At 37.1% G+C, this 21,171-nt stretch overlaps 1 protein-coding gene across 2 annotated transcripts in view; it reads left to right on the top strand.

Annotated features, from left to right (window-relative positions):
- The window catches only part of RSBN1 (round spermatid basic protein 1), a 42,836-nt gene extending 22,058 nt beyond the window's left edge, over nucleotides 1-20,778 (top strand). For both annotated transcript variants that reach the window (XM_055402967.2, XM_055402966.2), the window contains 5 exons: nucleotides 7,457-7,594; nucleotides 8,149-8,291; nucleotides 16,515-16,682; nucleotides 17,878-17,986; nucleotides 18,605-20,778. In XM_055402967.2, coding sequence (XP_055258942.1) covers nucleotides 7,457-7,594; nucleotides 8,149-8,291; nucleotides 16,515-16,682; nucleotides 17,878-17,986; nucleotides 18,605-19,078 — 1,032 coding nt within the window. In that variant the 3' untranslated portion in view covers nucleotides 19,079-20,778. The remainder of the gene's footprint in view (nucleotides 1-7,456; nucleotides 7,595-8,148; nucleotides 8,292-16,514; nucleotides 16,683-17,877; nucleotides 17,987-18,604) is intronic.
- Nucleotides 20,779-21,171: the final 393 nt, after the last annotated feature.

The following is a 21,171-nucleotide window of genomic DNA, read 5'->3' as shown; positions in this document are numbered from 1 at the left end:
CTAGTTTGTGAACATTGTTCAATGAAACAAAAAAGTCCAGAAATAGACCCAAATATGTATACACATGTGATATATAAAAATGATATCATCTGAAGTCATTGGTGACAGAGAGAGGGTAGTGCTGGGACATCAGGGTATCTAGAGTTTATATTAGTATTCATATCACTTTATACCATCATAAATTCCAAATGGGATCAATGATTTAAATGTAGAAAATCAAGAGAAATATAAGAAAACAAGGAAGAATTCTTTCATAACTTTGGAGTGGCAAAGGTCTTTTTATCTATGACCAAAACAAAACCAAAAATCACATAAACAAGGTAAAAAGACAAATTTGTATCACTGACAGAAGATTAACCTTTCTAAACTATAAAGAGCTCTAGAAATACAGATAAGAGCAATACTAGCAACACAGTATAAAATTAAGCATTACAAATGGATACTTCACAGGAAAAGAAATACAAATGGCCCTTTAATCCTCTTATCTGAAGAGGTATGCAACTTCATTCCTAAAAAAATGAAATTAAAACTACTAAAATGCCAGTTTTAACTTAGTGAAAATCCAGAAGTTTTTTAATACCCTCTTAATGGGGTGGTGGGGCAACTCGTACTTTGTTATTGCTGATGAAAGCTTACACACCCTATTGAGGGTTGCTTAGTCTTTCCATTCTAATTCTTCCTGATCCTGTGTCCTTCTCTAACCACAAACCATTCTTATTTTCACAGTCAAACTTCTTGAAAGAATTGTCTGCATTTGCTGTCTCCATTTCCTTATATCTCCACATCAATTTGGTTTCTGGCCTCATAATTAATTTCCCTGAAACGTCTCTTGCTAAGGTCACCAGTGAGCATTTTTCATCTTCATCTTCCTAGAAGTCTCAGCAGCATTTGATCAAATTCCTTGAGATATTTTCTTACTTTGATTTTCGTAATACTGTGCTCTGTTGGTTTTTTCCAAACCTCTCTGACCACTTGACAACTCCTTTATATTGTTTTTTTGTCGACTTTTCTTTCCCCTTTGTGTTTTTTTTTATTTGGAGCTTTCTAAGATGCTTGCTCTTTGAACTCTTATTTTCTCTAGTCAGGTCTCTTTTAAAACTAAGTTAACAAATTACCACAAAACACAGTGCCTAAGTGTTACTGAAAGGAGTGTGTAGCGGGGGCTGGGGGTGGGCAGTGTCTTGCTACTCACTGCTCAAAAGCCAATAAGCAGGCCAGGTTGCTGGAAAGGAAAAGTGAAAGTGTAGTTGCTTAGTCATGTCCGACTCTTTGCAAATCCCATGGACTGTGGCCCGCAGGCTCCTCTGTCCGTGGAATTCTCTAGGCAAGAATGCTGGAGAGGATTGCCATTTCCTTCTCCAAGGGGTTTTCACAATCCAGGGATTGAACCTGCTTTTCCCGCATTGTGGGTGGGTGGAGAGGAAAGTTTCCGTTATTTCAGGTGCCAGCAACTGGGGTTGTGGGGGTGTGTGGCAAGAGTACAGACATCTGTCCAAAGGCTGACTCCCCAGCCCTGACAAGCAGGGAGTTGAGAGCATTTATAGACAAGAGTGGTGGTGGGGAGGGGGGGTGGTCTCTATGCAGAAACAGCACAGTCATCTCTGAGAGTCATCTTCAAATTGGTCATCAGTGGTCTGACTAGCATCATCATGGTTTTAAATACAGTTAATCTTCAGTTCAGGGTGGACTTATTCTCATTTCTTTGCGGTCAATTCTTGGAATTGTGGCATCTCAGGTTCTTGTTTCAGTCTGGTTATCATGTAGTTAACTTTTCCATCTGAGGTTTTAGTATCTACAAGACAGCTCATGGGATATAGCTCAGAATATTATCTATAGCCCTTGAGAAAGAGCTAAAAGCCCTTGACTGTGCTTAATGACTATATTATTATTTAGTCTTCTTTGACTGTTTTCCTTTGTTTCCACATTTCTCACTTCTCTGATTAAACTTATTCTTGATTAAAGTTTTCCACAGGCAACAGGCAGGCAGAGGACACGGTGGGGGGCGGCAAGGACCATATGGTCCTGCTCCATTTCATTAAGACAGTATAAATTTAGTCTCTTACAGATCTGAAGGCTCTGAAGAATCTTTTTCTTAAAATTTGCTTTTTTTTTGTTTGCCTTTTTTTTCTTTTTTTGCTTAGTGGCCATGTGTATTTCCTGGCTTGTGAGTTCCTTCCTCCATCTTCAGAGTGCATCAGTCCAGTCTCAGCATCTATCATCACATCACCTTGTCTTTGTCAGATCCCCTCTGCTTCCTTCTTTTGACACCTGTGATTATATTTAGGGTTCACCTGGATAACCCAGACTATCTCCCCATCTCCAAAGTCTTAATTCATTCACAGCTGCCAAGTCCTTTTGTCATGTAAGGTAACAGTCACAGGTTCTAGGGATTAAGTCTTGAGAGTCTGTAGAAGAGTTGTTCTTTAGCTCACCTTGTCCCCAACTGAAGGTATCACCTCCCCACCCAAACCTGGTCCTCTCCTCTGGTAGAAAGAGTGGTTTCTCTGTTTGGTTGCCAGGGGCAGAACCTGTAAGACATTCTTGACAATCCTTTCTCTTCTCTGTCATATCTGATCTTTCCCCAAGACCTCACAGTTTTATGGTTATTTTTCAAGTTTTTAAAACATCAACTCCACTGCTGAAAGCTTAGTCTGTTGTTTCTTGTTTGGAATATACCAGAAACCTCCTAATTAGTCTCTTCTCTTTCACTGTCCCTTTGACAAAACCAAACTGAACCCCTAAAAAAAGGCAAACCTGATAACTTTCTTTTCCTTTTACTACTTTAGTTCCTTTAGTGACTTCCCAAATTCTTAATGTGATCTTCAAGGATTTCTGTAATCCAGCTACAGTTCGTTTCTCTAGTCTCATCTTTATTTTTCTCTTTTGTTTTCTATTTAGCACCATTAGCTTTCTTTTAGACCCTGGAAAGAGTGACGCTTAAGGATTTTGTTTCCTTTAAACTTGTTATGTTTGCTTAGTCACTCATCTGTGTCCGACTCTTTGAGACCCTATGGACTGTAGCCCGCCAGGCTCCTCTGTTCATGGGGATTCTCCAGGCAAGAATACTGGAGTGGGTTGCCATGCCCTCTTCCAGGGGATCTTCCCAACCCAGGGATCAAACCCAGCTCTCCCACATTGCAGGCAGGTCTTTACCCTCTGAGCCACCAGGGAAGCCCAAGAATACTAGAGTGGGTAGGCTGTCCCTTCTCCAGGGGAACTTCCCAACCCAGGAATTGAACCAGGGTCTCCTGCAGATATTTACAGCTTTAATCTTTATACATTGCAGGAAGATCTTTACCAGCTGAGCTACCGGGGAAGCTCTTAAACTTGTTCTATAGAGTTTAATTCATTGTTACTTTTGAGGAACAGTTTATTCCCTAGATCAGGATCCCATGTTCTCCTTCATAGTGTCCTGTAAGTGCCTGAAGACTTGTCACACTTTATAGTTAAATATTTGTTTAGTGTCTGCCTCTTTCTACTAGACTTGTAAGTTTACAGGGACTAGTTAAAGATCTAGTTTGCTGTATCTGTGTTTAGGACAGTTTCTGTGTATAATACATGGTAAACTTTGATTAAATGAATGATACTGGCCTTCCTGTAATCCTTGTGCTTTATTTAAGGATATGTAAGGCTACTTGTGAGAAGATTCCAAGTATTTGAAGATGATTGTGTCCCCACTTTAATAATTTCAAGTCATATACTTCTGAAATATTTTTAATTTCATCATTCTTCTTCCAGTTTTTTGATTTCCAAGTCACTAATCATCTTAGTTCTCTTTTGAGTGTGCTTTTGTAATAGACTTCTTTTTTTTTTTTTTAAGCCCAGAGCAGGAGGTAATACTCCAGATGTCATCCGTGCAATATGAAGTATTACCTCCTTTAGTACAAAATGTACATATGATGTAGGCTGAACCACCGTAACAAAGAGGTCGCACATATAGTAGCTAGAACAAAATAAGTTTCTCTCTTAAATAACAAGTCCAGAGGTAAGCAGCTCTGTCACATCTGATGTCATCTTGGATTCCACTTTCGTTCTATCTTTGGTTTTTCCATTTCCTTTGACTTTGTCATGTGCATGGTTGAACTTGGCCCTCAAGAGAAAAAAAGAGGAAGTGGAGAGCAGGCAGCTTATATATGCTCTAGAAATTGTATATGTAACTTATGCTAACATTTTGGCCAGAACTTAGTCACATTTGGCTGCCAAGCAGCTCTATGCCCAAGAAGTTTTGTAAGTAAAAAAAAGGATAGAATAGTTACTAGGCGATAATTAGTGATTTGCTTGTTTGGCATTACGTCACAGTTAGTACATGACTGAACTGAACTGAGTACTGAGTACATGTTGAATTTCTGGCCATAAATGTTGTCAGTCTTCCAACTTGTGCTGTTAATTTTTAAAATACATTATAAACATTAGCATTTGTTAAATTATTTTATATAAACAGTAGATACTGTTAAACAGCTCTACTACCACCATCTTTTTTGGGGGCCAGAGTTTAATGGCTGATTATTTCTAGACTCAGTAAGCATAAATTCAACAATTTCTCCTCTTCAGGTTTACTTTCTTCTCTTTCCAGAATAGAGGATGTTTTATATTACTTCATGTCACATATTAACTATTCTAGGCATTTGCCTTTTTATGTTGTCTTCAAGTTCAGTGCTATTGAATTTCAGTTCAGTTCAGTCACTCAGTCGTGTCCGACTCTTTGCGACCCCATGAATCACAGCACGCCAGGCCTCCCTGTCCATCACCATTTCCCGGAGTTCACTCAAACTCATGTCCATCGAGTCGGTGATGCCATCCAGCCATCTCATTCTCTGTTGTCCCCTTCTCCCACTCCCAGTCCCTCCCAACATCAGAGTCTTTTCCAGTGTTGCTGCTGCTGCTGCTGCCAAATTGCTTCAGTCGTGTCTGACTCTGTGCGACCCCATAGACGGCGACCCACCACGCTCCCCCGTCCCTGGGATTCTCCAGGCAAGAACACTGGAGTGGGTTGCCATTTCCTTCTCCAATGCATGAAAGTGAAAAGTGAAAGTGAAGGCGCTCAGTCGTGTCTGACTTTTCATGACCCCATGGACTGCGGCCCACCAGGCTCCTCTGTCCATGGGATTTTCCAGGCAAGAGTACTGGAGTGGGGTGCCATTGCCTTCTCCGTTTCCAGTGTTCAGTTCAGTTCAGTCGCTCAGTCGTTTCCGACTCTTTGTGACCCCATGAATCACAGCATGCCCAGGCCTCCCTGTCCATCACCAACTCCTGGAGTTCACTCAAACTCATGTCCATCAAGTCGGTAATGCCATCCAGCCATCTCATTCTCTGTCGTCCCCTTCTCCTCCTGCCCCCAATCCTTCCCAGCATCAGAGTCTTTTCCAGTGAGTCAACTCTTCGCATGAGGTGGCCAAAGTATTGGAGTTTCAGCTTTAGCATCAGTCCTTCCAATGAACACCCAGGATTGATCTCCTTTAGAATGGACTGGTTGGATCTCCTCACAGTCCAAGGGACTCTCAAGAGTCTTCTCCAGCACCACAGTTCAAAAGCATCAATTCTTCCAGTGTTAGTGGTACTTAAATTAGGCAATCATGGAGTACTATATAAAAATATTAATTCAGTTTCACTTTGTGTGTAAAATTTAAAGAAATGTGATTTCAAATTTTTAATGCATTAAGAGTTGTATAATCTCAAAGCCAGCAGGCCATGTAAGTTGATGAAACTACCACATGGCTGGGTACTTCTTCAAGATTAAGTTGTGTGAAATTTAAATAGTGACTCATCTTTGAGACTTACCATGTAGTTTGAAAGCCTTTGCTGGAAGGAATTTCTGATAATTAGGAATAATTGGAGGAGGTATTTGGAGGAGACTGATAATTCTTTTATTAACCCTGAAAGCATATGGTTCCTAGAGCTGGTATCAATACCACAGTTAAATCTGCCTTAGTTGTTTAGGGTGCTTGGCTGAGAAAGGTTAGAATAATGCTTGCTTAGAAAAACATTCTTACCTCTATATCACATAATATATCCTCCTTTTTCCCAGACTGCCTCCCCTGACTTTTAGTAGCATGATGATCATACAAACAAATGGAATGTAATTATGCAAGGTAATTCTGGTCTGGGATCACCTGAGGAGATCTGGGGGGAAAGATTCATAAGGAATTAAGAAATGACTGCTATTTGATAACAAGATCTCAGACCTTTGGTGTGTGTGTGTATGTGTAGGATGACATTAAATTGTCTATAGAAAAAAAAAGCAGTGGGATGATTCTGAAAACACTGCTAAAAAGCTATCAGTAAAGAACTGTAAGAAATACTGGAAGTTCCTTTATTCTTTCTGTTAAGCAAAATAGGCGGTTTTTGAAACAGTAACAATTGTTTTTAAAAAAATTTTTGACTGTTCAATAGAGACCTACCTTTTAAAAGTATGATTATATGTTAGGCTTCTCAACTTAATCTGTATCTTGCATAAGGTAGAAAATGCTAGGTTACTGAACCAAGGTGGAATGCTGGTTAGAATCTAGTGTTTAAGTCATCTGTATGTACAGGATCTGTCTCTCCATTTGAGAAACAATTCATTCTGAATTGGAGGTTGGAGTATTAAGAACGTACATGATATGACTAGAATTAATATCAGCTTGTATTGTATTGTTGGTAGATTCTGTGTGAAGATTAGGATTCTTTGGGCTTCCTATTTCTTAGGGCTGCTTAGAACATGCTGTAAGCTTACTAGAGAGTTGATGCAAAATGTCCATGTGCTTGCAGGTAACATTAGATTATTATAAGAGTAATCAGGAAGGCTTTCAGAGGAAAAGTCTAGAACTGATCTCTGAAAGTTAAGATTTAGGTTGACAGAAAAGAAGACATTCCAAGAAGGCAGACTCAAGAGAAAAATCACTGCAGGTAGATACAAGTTTGGCTAAATTGGTTAGAAAAAATGATCAGCCTACCTGGGTGGAGAATCTTATATGGAAGTGATAGGAGATTGGTTTTGATAATAGCCATCCTTGTATCTGGCTTGATATGAAAGCTTTCAGCCTAGGGACTATAAAATGAATATGGAAGATTAATTTGACTTTTTTGTCAAATTAATAGTCTTTTTTGTTTTTTTCCCTGTCCTGTCAATTTAACTATTTACTGATTTTTTTTCCCTAATAATGATCACAAATGTTTAAAGAGTTAAAAATCATCATTCCCAGAGAAATTTAAGTATATCTTTTATGTTTTCAGTATTTCCTTGGGACTTCCTTGGGACCATGGACTGACTTGCATTTTGGAATTTTTGTTTTTGCTTCATATGTCAATATATTTGTCAGTGTGCTGGGGTGCCTTTCTGTAACTGTTGATTTTATCCAAGGTACTGACCATTGAATTCTTAGTATGTAAAAGAAATAGGAACATTGGAAACAATACGCTATCCTGATTCTTATCGTATACTTCACTCCTTTCCGCCCCCCTTTTCGTTTCATCTCAGGTCAACAGGACATACTGCTGTGGCACCTACCGAGCAGGTCCTATGCGGCAGATAAGTCTCGTTGGAGCAGTAGATGAAGAAGTTGGTGATTATTTCCCAGAGTTCCTTGATATGTTAGAAGAATCACCATTTCTGAAAGTGAGTGTTTTTCAGATTATTAAAGTTCTGATCACTATTTAAATGGATACTTTGCATTAAAAAATCTTAAGCTAATCATAGGGGCTTCCCAGGTGGCACAGTGGTAAAGAATCTGCCTACAATGCAGGAGGCACAAGAAACGCAGGTTTAATCCCTGGGTCAGGAAGATCCCTTGGAGGAGGAAACGGCAACCTGCTTCAGTATTTTTGCCAGGAAAAATTCTGTTAACACAGGACAGACTGGCAGGCTACAGTCACTGGGGCCACAAAGAGTCAGACAGGACAGTGACTGAGCACATGCATTCACAAGCTAATCTTATCTATTAAAATTCAGTTTTATCCCATATTTTGAAGAGAAATGTTCAGAAAATTAAGTAAAATATTTAACTTCACCTATTCTTTTTTACATATAAATTACTATCTAATACAACATTTTTTTTTCTTCTTATACACACACACAATAAACTTCCTAAAGCTTTCTTTTGGGTGTGAGGGGTTAACTTGTAAGTAGTCTAAAAAATTTCCTTTAACGTGACTTATTCTTCTGACTTCCAGATGACTTTGCCCTGGGGTACACTTTCCAGCCTCCGACTCCAGTGTAGGTCCCAGAGTGATGATGGGCCCATCATGTGGGTCAGGCCAGGAGAGCAGATGATCCCTACAGCAGACATGCCAAAGTCACCCTTCAAAAGACGACGGTAAACACTGGTTTTTCTCAGATAAGCAAAAGCCCATTTTTAGTTGGTTGCTTATAGAAATGATTGAGAGTTGAGCAGCTTGAAAACCATTTTTTCTGATTTATTTAAAGAGCTGTCTGAAGTAAATCTCTTAAGTTGTCAGTTCCTCAGTCCAGTTCACTCATTACACAGATACCAGAGTGAGGCATCCTTTAAAAAAAAAAATCTTTCTATTCTTAAAACCTGGGTCCTGATTGCCTGTGAAGTAAATGTCCAAACTCCTCTGTGTGGTTGATGAGGTTCTGTCATCATCTGCCCCTGACAGTATCTCTTCTAGGTGTGTCTGCTTTTAGTCTGGTCCGGTCACACTGAATGCAGTTTCTAAACCATGGTCTTTCACATCTGTGTGCTTTTGCCCTGCTCTTTTTACTTGGAGTAGCATCGCTTCATCATCTTCCTTTCTATCTACCTGATATACTCTTAATGAATTTTCAAAACTCAACTTGGATGTCACTTCCTTTGTGAAGCTTTTCTTTGTTCCCTTAAACAGTTGGTCATTCCCTTTTCTGTGCTCACACATCATTCTGTTAATGATCTGTTGACAAAGTTTTTGGTTTTTACTATAAATTTTAACCTTTTTGAAGACAGTCTAATTCTTCATAGCACATAGCAAGTGATCAGTGTTTGCTGAGTAAAACCAGTGATGTATAGTAATTCATATTGGCTTAACATATTTTTTGTTTGAAGGAAAATTTGTTTAAAACAAACGTAGATTAATTTACTTTAGGACTATGAGAACAAATCTCATTTAATGAGACTGAACATGGCATATATTTGCTTAGATTATGGAAATAGGAAATCAAAATTAAGTACCCCAAAATGAGTTTTAACAGATGAGCTTTAGACCTTACCTTAAAACTCAAAAGTAATACTAGAGCTAAGTATGGATAACCTTAGTACTTGGCAATAATTATGAAAATAGTTTATGAAAACTATAAATGTGAGGTGGTAGCATGATAGAACATGGCAGTAAACCAAAACTCCTGTACATTGCTAAGCCACAGCAGTTTTTGTACCTCATAATGATGAATCTTGATATTCTAAATTCTTAAGTATTGTATATATTTGTTTATAATCTTTCCCCAAAGGAAATGATTGTTTGGTTTCCTGATTGGTATAAACGTAAAAAACAAACACCAGATAACAGAAAAAAAGTAAAAAGGCAAAAAATATCTATAATCCCACTCATTTAGGCATGTTGACCTTTAAATTTTGGTCTATATTCGCTCATAAATTTTCTTTGTACACAGATGAATTCCTTCTTTACATGATGATTATTTTAAAATATGTCTTATTAAGATGCAGCCATATCATCATTTTTAAATGACTATGTAGTTTTGGCCATATTGTTGTATCAAGATTTATTTTACCAATTCTTTATTAGTGTAAATTGTTTCTATTTTTTTTAGTATATTGATAAATGGTATTTTGATAAACATGACAGTGGTGTGCTGGAGCCAGTTTATACCAGCTCATAGGGCCATTGTTAGCCTGGCAATTTCACACTGAGTGAGATCACATGAATAGCTTGAAATTGGCCTTGTTGGGAGTATTTGTATCACAGAAATCAGCAAATCAGCTATTAGGTTGGTACAAAAGTAATTAGAGTTTCGGACTATGAATTTTAAATCATTTTAACTAGGCTCAAGAGGAGAGTGAAAAGGTTGGCTTGAAGCTCAACATTCAGAAAACAAAGATCATGGCATCTGGTCCCATCACTTCATGGGAAATAGATGGAAAAACAGTGGAAACAGTGTCAGACTTTGTTTTTTTGGGCTCCAAAATCACTGAAGATGCTGATTGCAGCCATGAAATTAAAAGACACTTGCTCCTTGGAAGGAAAGTTATGACCAACCTTGATAGTATATTAAAAAGCAGAGACATTACTTTGCCAACCAAGGTCCGTCTAGTCAAGGCAATGGTTTTTCCCGTGGTCATGTATGGATGTGAGAGTTGGACTGTGAAGAAAGCTGATCGCCGAAGAATCGATGCTTTTGAACTGTGGTGTTGGAGAAGACTCTTGAGAGTCCCTTATACTGCAAGGAGATCCAACCAGTCCATTCTAAAGGAGATCAATCCTGGATGTTCATTGGAGGGACTGATGCTAAAGCTGAAACTCCAATACTTTGGCCACCTCATGCGACGAATTGACTCACTGGAAAAGACTCTGATGCTGGGAAAGGTTGGGGGCGGGAGGAGAAGGGGACGACGGAGAATGAGATGGCTGGATGGCATCACCGACTCTGTGGACATGAGTTTGAGTGTACTCCGGGAGTTGGTGATGGACAGGGAGGCCTGGCGTGCTGTGATTCATGGGGTCGCGGAGAGTCGGACACGACTGAGCGACTGAACTGAACTGAACTGAACTGAAACACTCTTTATTAAGTCAAAATAGGAACCATTACAGTCAACAACAGCTGTACAACCACCTATGTACTACAGCGTACAACAACCAATGAGAAATAAGTTTATTTCTGTAGCATAAAAATCCATGCTTTGGGATCAGCAAACACTTGGAAAGCATTGTCTGCCTCATGCTGGTTGTGGAAGCATTTTCCCTGCAAAAAGTTGTCAGGATGCTTGAAGAAGTGGTAGTTGGTTGGCAAGAGGTCAGGTAAATATGGCAGATGAGGCAAAACTTCGATAGCCTAATTCATTCAATTTTTGAAGTGTTGGTTGTGAGACAGGTGGTCAGACATTGTCGTAGAGAAGAATTGGGCCCTTTCTGTTGACCAATGTCAGCTGCTTGCGTTGCAGTTTTCCGTGCATCTCATCGATTTGCTGAGAAGTACTTTTCAGAAGTAATGATTTTGCTAGGATTCAAAAAGCTGTAGTGGAACAGACTGAAAGCAGACCACCAAATAGTGACCATCACCTTCTTTTGGTGCAAGTTTGGCTTTGGGAAGTGCTTCGGAGCTTCTTCTCAGTCCAACAGTGAGCTGGTTGTCACCAGTTGCCATATAAAATCCACTTTTCGTTACTCATCACAATCTAATTGAGAAATGGTTCATTGTTGTGTAGAATAAGAGATGACGACATTTCAAAAGGATGCTTTTTTTGATTTGCAGTTAACTCATGAAGCATCCACTTAGTGGGCATTTTCATCTTTCCAACTTGCTTCAAATGCCAAACAACCATAGAACGGTCGAGGTTGAGTTCTTCTGCAGCTTCTTGTGTGAGGATCAGCTCTGATGATTCTTTCAGTTGGTCGCTGTCACCTTCAAATGGCTGGCCACAGTGCTTCTCATCTTCAAGGCTCTTGTCTTCTTTGCAAAAACCCCTTGAACCACCACTGCACAGTACATTTGTAGTTCCTGGGCCACATGTGTTGTTGATGTTGTGAGTTGTTTCCGCTGCTTTACGAATCATTTTGAACTCAAATAAGAAAATTGCTGAAATGTGTTTTTTGTCTAACATCGTTTCTATAGTCTAAAGTAAATATAAAGTAAACAGCAAGCAATAAGTCATTAGCAAAACATAAAGCAAGAAATGCACATTAAAATGATATATAACATAATCACATTTATTTAAGAATGTATTCCAATATTAAATGGCAAATTTCAACAGTGAAAACTGCAATTACTTTTGCACCAACCTAATACAAATCAGCCATCTCCCCCACTAAAGCCAATTACTAAACATGTACATCATTGTGGCTGGCTAGTGGTTGACTGGCTGGTTGGTTGATAGGTAGGTAGGTAGGTATTTTTTGGGTATATGCATGTTTATTTTCTTAGTAGAAATTGCTAAAGGCTCAAAGTATATACACATTTCTAAATGACTTCCAGAAATGTACCAATTTATATTTCCACCCACATAGTAAGATACTACCCTTGCCCCTGTACCCTCCACTGACATTCTCTTTTTTCATCTGATTGGACAAAAATATTTATTTTAATTTGCCTTTTTTGAGGTGTTTGAATTTCTTCTGTGATTCCCTTTTAATTTTCTTTACTTATGTTTCCGTTGGGATGTTATTTCTTTTCTCTTTATTCACAGAAAGTTTTATTCATATGTTGTCAGATATATCTTTTCCTCTGAGATTTCTTTCTTAGTGACAAATTTAGAAAGGCCTTCTCTCATTTAGTATAACAAAATACTCACATTTTCTCCTAGTTACATATGTGATTTCACTATTATATATTTATCCTGGTGTTGATTTCAGTATAAAGGGAGAGATTCTGTTTAACATTCTTTCAAAGTAATTAAACAGTTGTACCCACATTGTTTATTTAGGAATTTATTATCTCTCCACTAATCTGAGGTACTATCAAATTTAATTTCTATTGGGATTAAATATTCTTAAGAGAGGCATCAAAAGCTCTTTGAATTAGAGTGAATAAGTCAGAACTTAAATGGTAATGTCATTTTTATGTGTTATTGAGAATGTCCTGTTGCTGAAAATGATGAAATCAGTGAAGAAGTGTTTAGTTATCAAGGGCACTGCAAATGAAGATGATCTTTAAATTTATGAACTCTAGAGTTAAAGAAATATATGCACAGGGTTTTAAAACATCAAACAGTATGGTGGGTTTATAATTAAAAAAAAAAATCCTGGCTACCTTTTCCTCCAGATGCAAACACCTTTTTTTCACCAGAGGCAAAAATGTGTTCCATTTTTAATGCCTTTTTTGTTTTAAGGCTTTGACAGGAAATTTGTCAATTTCATGGTATACTGGGTAGGGATTCCTTCCTTTTGGGATTTTCCAGATAGTTAAATGACTCTTATGCTACCCTTTTCCTCCCCCTTATACTTTTTGTCAGCTGTGCTTATACATTGTTGTTCATATTCTGTTTTAAAACTGTAATTAGGCTCTATATGCTTAGTCAAGAGGAGTATTCTAAAATTTGAAAGTCAGTAAATGGCATTTAAAATAATGTGGGGTAGTAAGTTTACTGGAGGCTAAAATTCGTATTCTAAGGTTCAAGTGGTTTGTTGTCACTCGAATAATAAAAGGATCTTTCTTTTCTTATATTTCACCTAGATACTGAAAATCATGCCACATTTTAGTTTGGTTCATATTTGGATCTTGCTGGTTATTTTTGAATTGTTCTGTTTTTCTTGTTGTTTCTGATTGCCTTTTTTGAGGGGATACTATATACACTTTTCTTGACCATACTTCTAATCTTCTATACTTTCTATTGTTAAAGATTGGGCTTCCCTGGTAGCTCAGATGGTAAAGAATCTGCTTGAAAAAGCAGGAGACCTGTAATCCGTGGATTGGGAAGATCCCCTGGAGAAGGGAATGGCAGCCCACTCCAGTATTCTTGCCTGGAGAATTCCATGAACAGCAGAGCCTGGAGAGGCTACAGTCCAAGGGGGTCACAAAGACTTTTTTCTAAAATCACACTGACTTTTGCATGGCTTTGGCAACTGGTTCTTTTTGGCTTTTTTTTAATATAGCTTCTTTGAGGGAGAATGTTGTTAGTTACATTGCATTCTTTGCTTTTATCATACCCTCAAGAATCCAGAATTTCAACCATACTATCTGGTTTAACACATCATTTTTTACCTGGAAATCTTTTGGAGCTCTGTGTTTTTTTTACCTCATTGTGACAAGCTTATTTCACAGTTATCTACCTAGCAGTTCCCATTTAATGCTTTTCTACCTAAACTTACGGTTGTCTTCTTTCTGGGTTTATTTCTTTTTCTGTTTGATCATATACTGATTATATTCTGAAAAGGTAGGTATTGAGTGATCATAACATCTGAAAATTTCTTTTTCTGTTGTTAAATATGATCTGTAGTTTAGCTGGAGTCTAGAAGATGTAGTTTCCTTAGGATTTTTTAACATTGCCCCAATGTCTTCTGGTATCTACTGTTGTTTATGAGAAGTCTTAATGCCAGTGTCATTATTGTTTTTTAGTAAGTAACCTATTTTCTTTTCCTCTCTGGGAACTTAGTTTCACAATGACACTTCTTTGCTTGGGTTTTTAATTCCTATTCTTATGTTTTAATCCTTTTTGTTGTTTGGTGGGTTCCTTAAATATTCATGTCTTCTTTCATTTCTGGAAATTTTTCTTGCTTAGTTTTTTCAGTAATCTCTTCATTTCTCTATTCTTTCTTTCTGTTGTTGCTTATAGCCAAAACCATTGGTTTTGGAAACTGCTGTTGGTTGAATAATAGATCTCCCAGTTTGATTATCCTCATATTTCTTATTATTTTTCTGCTTTCAATTTTGGGGCATTTACTTGACATTTGTCTTCTGACAAAATTCTTAAATTTCAATGTTGTTTATTTTGGTGTGTTTCAGGCTGCTGTAGACTCTTCACATATCTGGTGATTCTTGGGTGACTTGTTTCTATTTAGAAATAAACCATTGGGCTTACTGGGCATTCTTTTTGTATTTCAGTAAGGTTTGTCAATAGGTAGGTTTCACTTTAGAGTTAACAGGCATAGAAGTGGACATTAAAGGATATGTCCAAATGCCAGAGGATTATGTGAGTTTATATAGTAAGTTCAGTGTGTTTAGAGAAGAACATGCAGGATTTTTGACTGAAAGTTTATCAGAATGGTTTTGGTTTCAAGCAACAAAATTGATTCAGACTGGTTCATAAAATAAAATGTTGTCTTGTATTTTAGGAAGTTCAGAGAGGTTGACTCTAGGCAGCATATAGCCAGTGGTTCAGTGTTGTTGTCAAGGAACAAGGTCTTTTCCTTTTCCTCTGTCATTAGGCTTTGTATATACAGTGGCTTCCTTTATGGTTGCTGCTGAATGGCGATAGCAGTTCTAGATATACATCTGGATCTGGTTATATCTAAAAAAAAGAAAAGTGTTTTCTTTTGATACTTTCTTAGGAGCCAGGGAGCTTCCCAAAAGTCTTAGCAGGTTTCCTCTCATACTGCTAGCCAGAATCGGTTAGTACTTACTCCTATATCATTCACTGGCAAGGGGAATGAGCTTAACATAGTTTGCCAGAACTCATCAGGATCCATCTCTGGAGCTTGTGAATGAGGGTAGGGACAGAGACCTAATAAAAATTAGAGTTCTTTTAAAGGTGAGAGATAAATGCTGGTGGGTCACCTACATTGCGCTGTGTATGAGTTTAAATATCTGACCAGATTTCTGCCACTGGAGTGGCAGGTGACAGGTTTATTTGCAGAATTTCACTTTATTTGCTCTTTTTTCAACTGTACTTCCTTTCTGTCCATTATCCTCATTTTACTAACCTTTTTAACTGCTGTTCCCTTCTTGTTTAGTCTAGGCCTGTGGCTTTCTTGGCTCAGTTTCATTAGTCCAAAAGCACTTTTAATCATTTATCATCTTCCGGAAATGTGTTGATGATGTTCATTTACTGAATCATTTTGTTCATTGCTTCCTATTCATTCCTTTACTGTCACCTTTAGATTATTATATTTAGAAGGTTTTGAGCACACAAAAAAGCAGAAGATAATATAATAAACTCCCATTCAATAGCAACAGTTACCAGTTCCTAGCCAGTTATGTTTCATTTATAATCCCATCCGTTGCTCCACTTCTCTTCCCCACCCTTACTATATTAGCTTGAATTCTTTTACTTCCATTTTCACGTTCAAGGAGATGTAGATGCTCGGGTTGCCATCTTCAGTTAAGTCTAGTAGAATGCTTTGAGACTTAAAAATGACCCCAGGTATAAATACAGCCTTGAATTCTGAATCAAAATTTCTGTTACTAGGCAACTAATCTTTTGGTAATTTCTTATTTCATATTGGAGTATAGCTAATTAAAAATGTTGTGATAGTTTCAGGTGGACAGCAAAGTGACTCAGCCGTATATACACATGTATCCATTCTCCCCTAAACTCCTCTTTCATCCAGCTTGCCCCATAACATTGAGCAGAGTTCCCTGTGCTATATATCGTAGGTCCTCGTTGATTATCCATTTTAAATAGCGCAGTATATACAGGCTAGAGAGCTATATGTATTTGTCTATTTATTTATAGTGTTTGTATATTCAAACACTGCATTTGTGCCAGATCAGGATAACAGCTGTCATATTATCATGACATCATGACTGAGAGAAGGAGGTCACCCCATTCAGCATTACACTATGGCATGTCAGATGCTGATGATCAAAATCGCTGAACCTTCTGAGACCTCATTTAAGATTTGGTATTTTAGTAGACCTTTTTGTCTTATTGCTGTTAATTTTTTATGTTGCTGCTTTCTTCCTCCTCGTTATTTTGAAACCAAATTGACTACAGATCAATGAATGAAATTAAAAATCTTCAGTACCTACCTCGGACCAGCGAACCCCGGGAAGTCCTCTTTGAAGATAGGACAAGAGCTCATGCTGATCATGTAGGTCAGGGGTTTGACTGGCAGAGTACGGCTGCTGTTGGGGTTTTGAAAGCTGTACAGTTTGGTGAATGGTAAGTTAATGGAACTCAATTGCAAGATTGAGTCCACATTTTCTTAAGGCAGCATTAACCAATTTGAAAAATTGGGAACAGTTTTAATTGTGCTAAAATACACATAACAAAATTAAAATGAAAATCTTAACAATTTTTAAGTGTAGTAATGTTAAGTATATTCACGTTGTTGTAAAACAAATCTCTGGAACTTTTTCATCTTGGCAGAACTGTAACCCTGTACCTTTTATTCAATAACTCCCCTTTTTCCTCTCCCCCAGTTCCTGGCGAACATCATTCTACGAATCTGACCACTTTAAATATGTCATATAAATGGAATCAAACAGTTGTTGTCTTTTTGTGATTGGCTTATTTCAGTTAGCATTGTATCCTCAACGTTCATCCATATGGTACTGTGTGTCATAATTTCCTTCCTTTTAAAGGCTGAATAGTACTTCATTATATGTATATGCTATATTTTGTTTGTCTATTTGTCTGTCAGTGGACACTTGAGTCGCATCCACCTTTTGACTGTTACGAACAAACATCTTTTCATGCCCGTGCTTTCATTCTTTTGGGTATATACCTGGAAGTGGAACTGCTAGATCATATAGTAATTCTATTTTTAATTTTGGGAGCAACTGCTATACTAGCTTTCTTAGAGGTTGCACCCTTTTACACTCAGTTAGGGCCTGGTTTTAACAAGGCTCAGAACATATTTACAAGCTGTATTTTACTTTGTTTTTCATATTTATGCTGTTTGGGTCTTCAGTATTATTATAGAGTTTGGTTTGATCTTTAGAATTAGAGTTCAGTCACAGGTTGACAGTAATATTTTAAGTTAAAGATTATTTTTTTTCCTACTTTATACTTTGAAAACTGGAATGTGTGGTATTTGTGTTTGAGATGTATTCGTCCATTTCTTTCTGTTAAGATGATGACGTCCGGGTGGCATGGAGATGGTAGGGCAAAGTGGTTAGATGATTTAGTCATTGATGTTTAAGTTTTATAACAACTAATTTTAATTTTTTAAAAATCACTTTATTGATGTTTTATTTTTTTAAGTTGATGAAAAAAACAAATGTATACTTTGTCCTTAGGTGTTATGCATCTATTTCTTTGCTAGTGTAGCAGTTCCAGAACAGGAAAGATTGAAATTGTCATCCTTTTCTATTATGAGAAGCTTGTTTCTAAAACTTAATTTTGTCAATCTTAGGAGTGACCAACCTCGCATAACCAAAGATGTGATTTGTTTTCATGCTGAGGATTTTACTGATGTTGTACAGAGACTTCAGTTAGACCTTCATGAACCTCCAGTTTCCCAGGTAAGAACTTTTGCTTTTTCTTTCCTCTTTGAGTGAGATCTTGGAAATTAAATATCTGTACTTATTTAATTTTGCATTTTAATCTTTTAGTTGGATACATGGTATAGTGAATTTAATTTCATTTTAAAAAGCTGTTTGTGGAGGATGTTTAAAATCATTAAATTGGAGCTTCCCAAGCAGAATGCTTAGGGTCTCCCTTCAGTCAGTGGGATGCCAGGTGGGCCTGAGGTGGTCAGAGGACCCAGGATGCTCAGTTTTGGCCATGAGCAGTCTCAGCTGTTAACCAAATTGTACTGTGTGCCCTCACCTACAAAAGGCTGGAAGACAGTGAAAGAAACAGATAAATGTTGCCCTGGCGTGGGGCAAAGAATATTGATATTTAGTTGCATTTTGAATTATTTAATGATTCTGTAGGCCATTCCTAATTTTAACCTGTACTTTGTTATTAGAATAGTAATAACATATGAGGAAAAAATGTATCTCAGGAATTGTAGGAAATTGTATAGTATTGTTTGGCTTTAATTTGAACCTACTGTTTTCCTGTGCTGATTATTTTATTTGACTTAATCTTTGCATATTTTACTTTAAAATTTCATGAAACTTTTTCCCTTTTTTCAGTGTGTGCAGTGGGTGGATGAAGCAAAACTAAACCAAATGAGGCGGGAAGGCATTCGTTATGCTAGAATTCAGCTGTGTGACAATGATATCTACTTCATCCCTAGAAATGTCATTCATCAGTTCAAAACAGTGTCAGCAGTGTGCAGCTTAGCCTGGCATATAAGGCTTAAACAGTACCACCCTGTTGTGGATGCCTCTCAAAACACAGAAGGCAGTTCTAATGTGGACTGTGATTTAACTGGAAAGCAAGAATTAGAAGTTGACTCCCAGTGTGTGAGGATAAAACCTGAATCTGAGGAAACATGCACAGAGACGCAGCTTTTGACAACTGCTTCATCGTCCTTCCCACCTTCATCTGAACTTAATCTACAGCAAGATCAGATGACTCAGTCTATTCCAGTTTTAGAGGTGGAAAGTAGACTGGACTCTGATCAGCAACACAGTCTACAGGAACATTCAAGCACTCCTGTGTGATATGTACATATTCAAACACATTTTTTAACTTTTTTAAATTTTGATGTGAAGTTATAGTTTTATAACTGGCTTAAGTTAAGTTTTATTGGAGAAATCTTGCCTATAATTCTATAAAGAGAAATGACATTCCACAAATGTCAAGCATATCTTTTTTACACAGATTATGCAAAGTTAAGAGTTGTATCTTATCCCGTTAGTACAGTATGTAATAGTGGGTCTGCTGCTACTTTCTGTTTTAAGGTGTGAGGTAACAATTCAATCTCTTCTTCAAATCAAAATGAGAATTCTCTGGAATAACAGATTCTTATTTGGTAAATTAATTCACTTCCTTTAATTTTATCTTGACTTGTCTCGCCATTTTTGCTGTTTTTATGATAGAAGATCAGATTTATGATTTAGTACTTGTGCTTTTATGGCACAGATCCAATTTCTACAGTAAAAATGGCATAGGTTGCAGGAAAGTGGTCCTGCATCTTGTACATGGGCAAGTCATTTATTTAGTTTCAACCGTAAAGAGCAGGTAGTTTCTAAGGAATTCAGTGGCTCTCTGATTTCTTAACAAAAGAGAAAGCACAGCACTTTCTGATCCAAACTGTTTTTTTTTTTTTTTGTATCTGTTATTTAAAGCCCAGTGGATATTTCAATTAAAAATATCTAAAGATGAATAGTCCTTGGTCATTCATTCTCCATGGTTCATTAATCTCTTCTAGAATACTTGGTAACTATGGAAGATATTTTGGGTAAAAGAGATAATGTTGACATGATACTCGATATTGTTCTGCTTCCTAGCATCCCCACATTTTGTGTGGACACTTTTGCTTCCTAAACTGATCATGAGTATCAGACTTATAGAATGATATCTATCTTTCAGATGAGGCTGCCATATTTTGTGCATGAAACTTAGGAAAAACTATTTTTGTCACCTAGCATCAACCTCTTCATGATAAAAATCTGTTGAGATACTTCAGTTCACAGTTTCAACTGGTGAATATCTGGGTTTATTTATTATTGCTCAGTGTTGCTACTGTCTAATAAAGAATATGGCACTAGACTTCATCCTAGAGTTTCAGGTAGCCTAATCCTTATTAGTGCCTGAGTATTTAACAGTTTTTTTTCCAAACAGGCACAGTTCATATAGCTAGTAAAGTCTTAACTTTCTGTTATTTTAGAATGTTAATGTGATACACATTTCACTTTCTCTTAGTTAATAATATGATAGGCCTTTTGCTTATTAAAGGAAGAGTACTCCCCACACCTAAGACCAGATTCTTGTATCTACCTGGTTATAGTGCAATTTGGAGATTTTTTTTTTTCCTGGAGAGTGAGATTTGGAATATTTACATTAACATAGGCAAAAAAAGATGCTGCTTTATTATGTCTGTCACCATGAAAACATAGCTGCATCTTTTGAAATACAAATATGAATTTTCTCTAAAATATTCTGAAATAGGTTAAATCTTATATAAATATTACTTTGTGCAATATTGTTGTGTAGTTAAACGCATATTAGCAAAGTATAGAGGTCACTGTGTAAACCGATAGAAAAGTAACCATCAGCAAATACTGCAGTGATTAGTTAGAATCTGTATTATTCCTTATATATATGTATATGTATGTATTCTCTGTTACAAAGGATGAAGACAAATAGAGAAACATTTCAGTGTAAACCATTTATGAATTGGAAGTGATGTTGGTTTTAGTTATCTTTGTAAATAAGGTAATTAGAATGGTATGAAGAGTAATGTGATTATTGCAGGGGTGTTTCAAAATCCTGGGTATAAATTTTAGGGTAAATTCTAGTTTATCAAGACTAGTTTTTAAGGGACCTGCCTTTGAGGGTGTTTTTTGTTACTTTAGGGGGAGGGGGTGAATCACTGAGTATGTGGGTTTGGGTTATTTCTTGTTTTTGTTTTTCTGTCCAGAAGAATTTCATAGAGCTTTACCAGGCTGTGCAAAGTAAAATTCTTCTCAGGCAACATTTGCTTTTCAAAATAATCATGAAGAACAAGGTTGTTAAAGCGAAAACTTTTTATTTTTTTCTTGTCTTCCAAGATCCGATTTCCCCATCTCCCACTTGCCATCCAGCAGATGCC

The sequence above is a fragment of the Moschus berezovskii genome, chromosome 4, assembly GCF_049115385.1.
Source record: "Moschus berezovskii isolate FMDL1 chromosome 4, NW_MosBer_1.0, whole genome shotgun sequence".
Taxonomy (NCBI): domain Eukaryota; kingdom Metazoa; phylum Chordata; class Mammalia; order Artiodactyla; family Moschidae; genus Moschus; species Moschus berezovskii.
The sequence above is the reverse complement of the archived record's forward strand: the minus strand, read 5'-3'. Positions and strand labels throughout refer to the sequence as shown.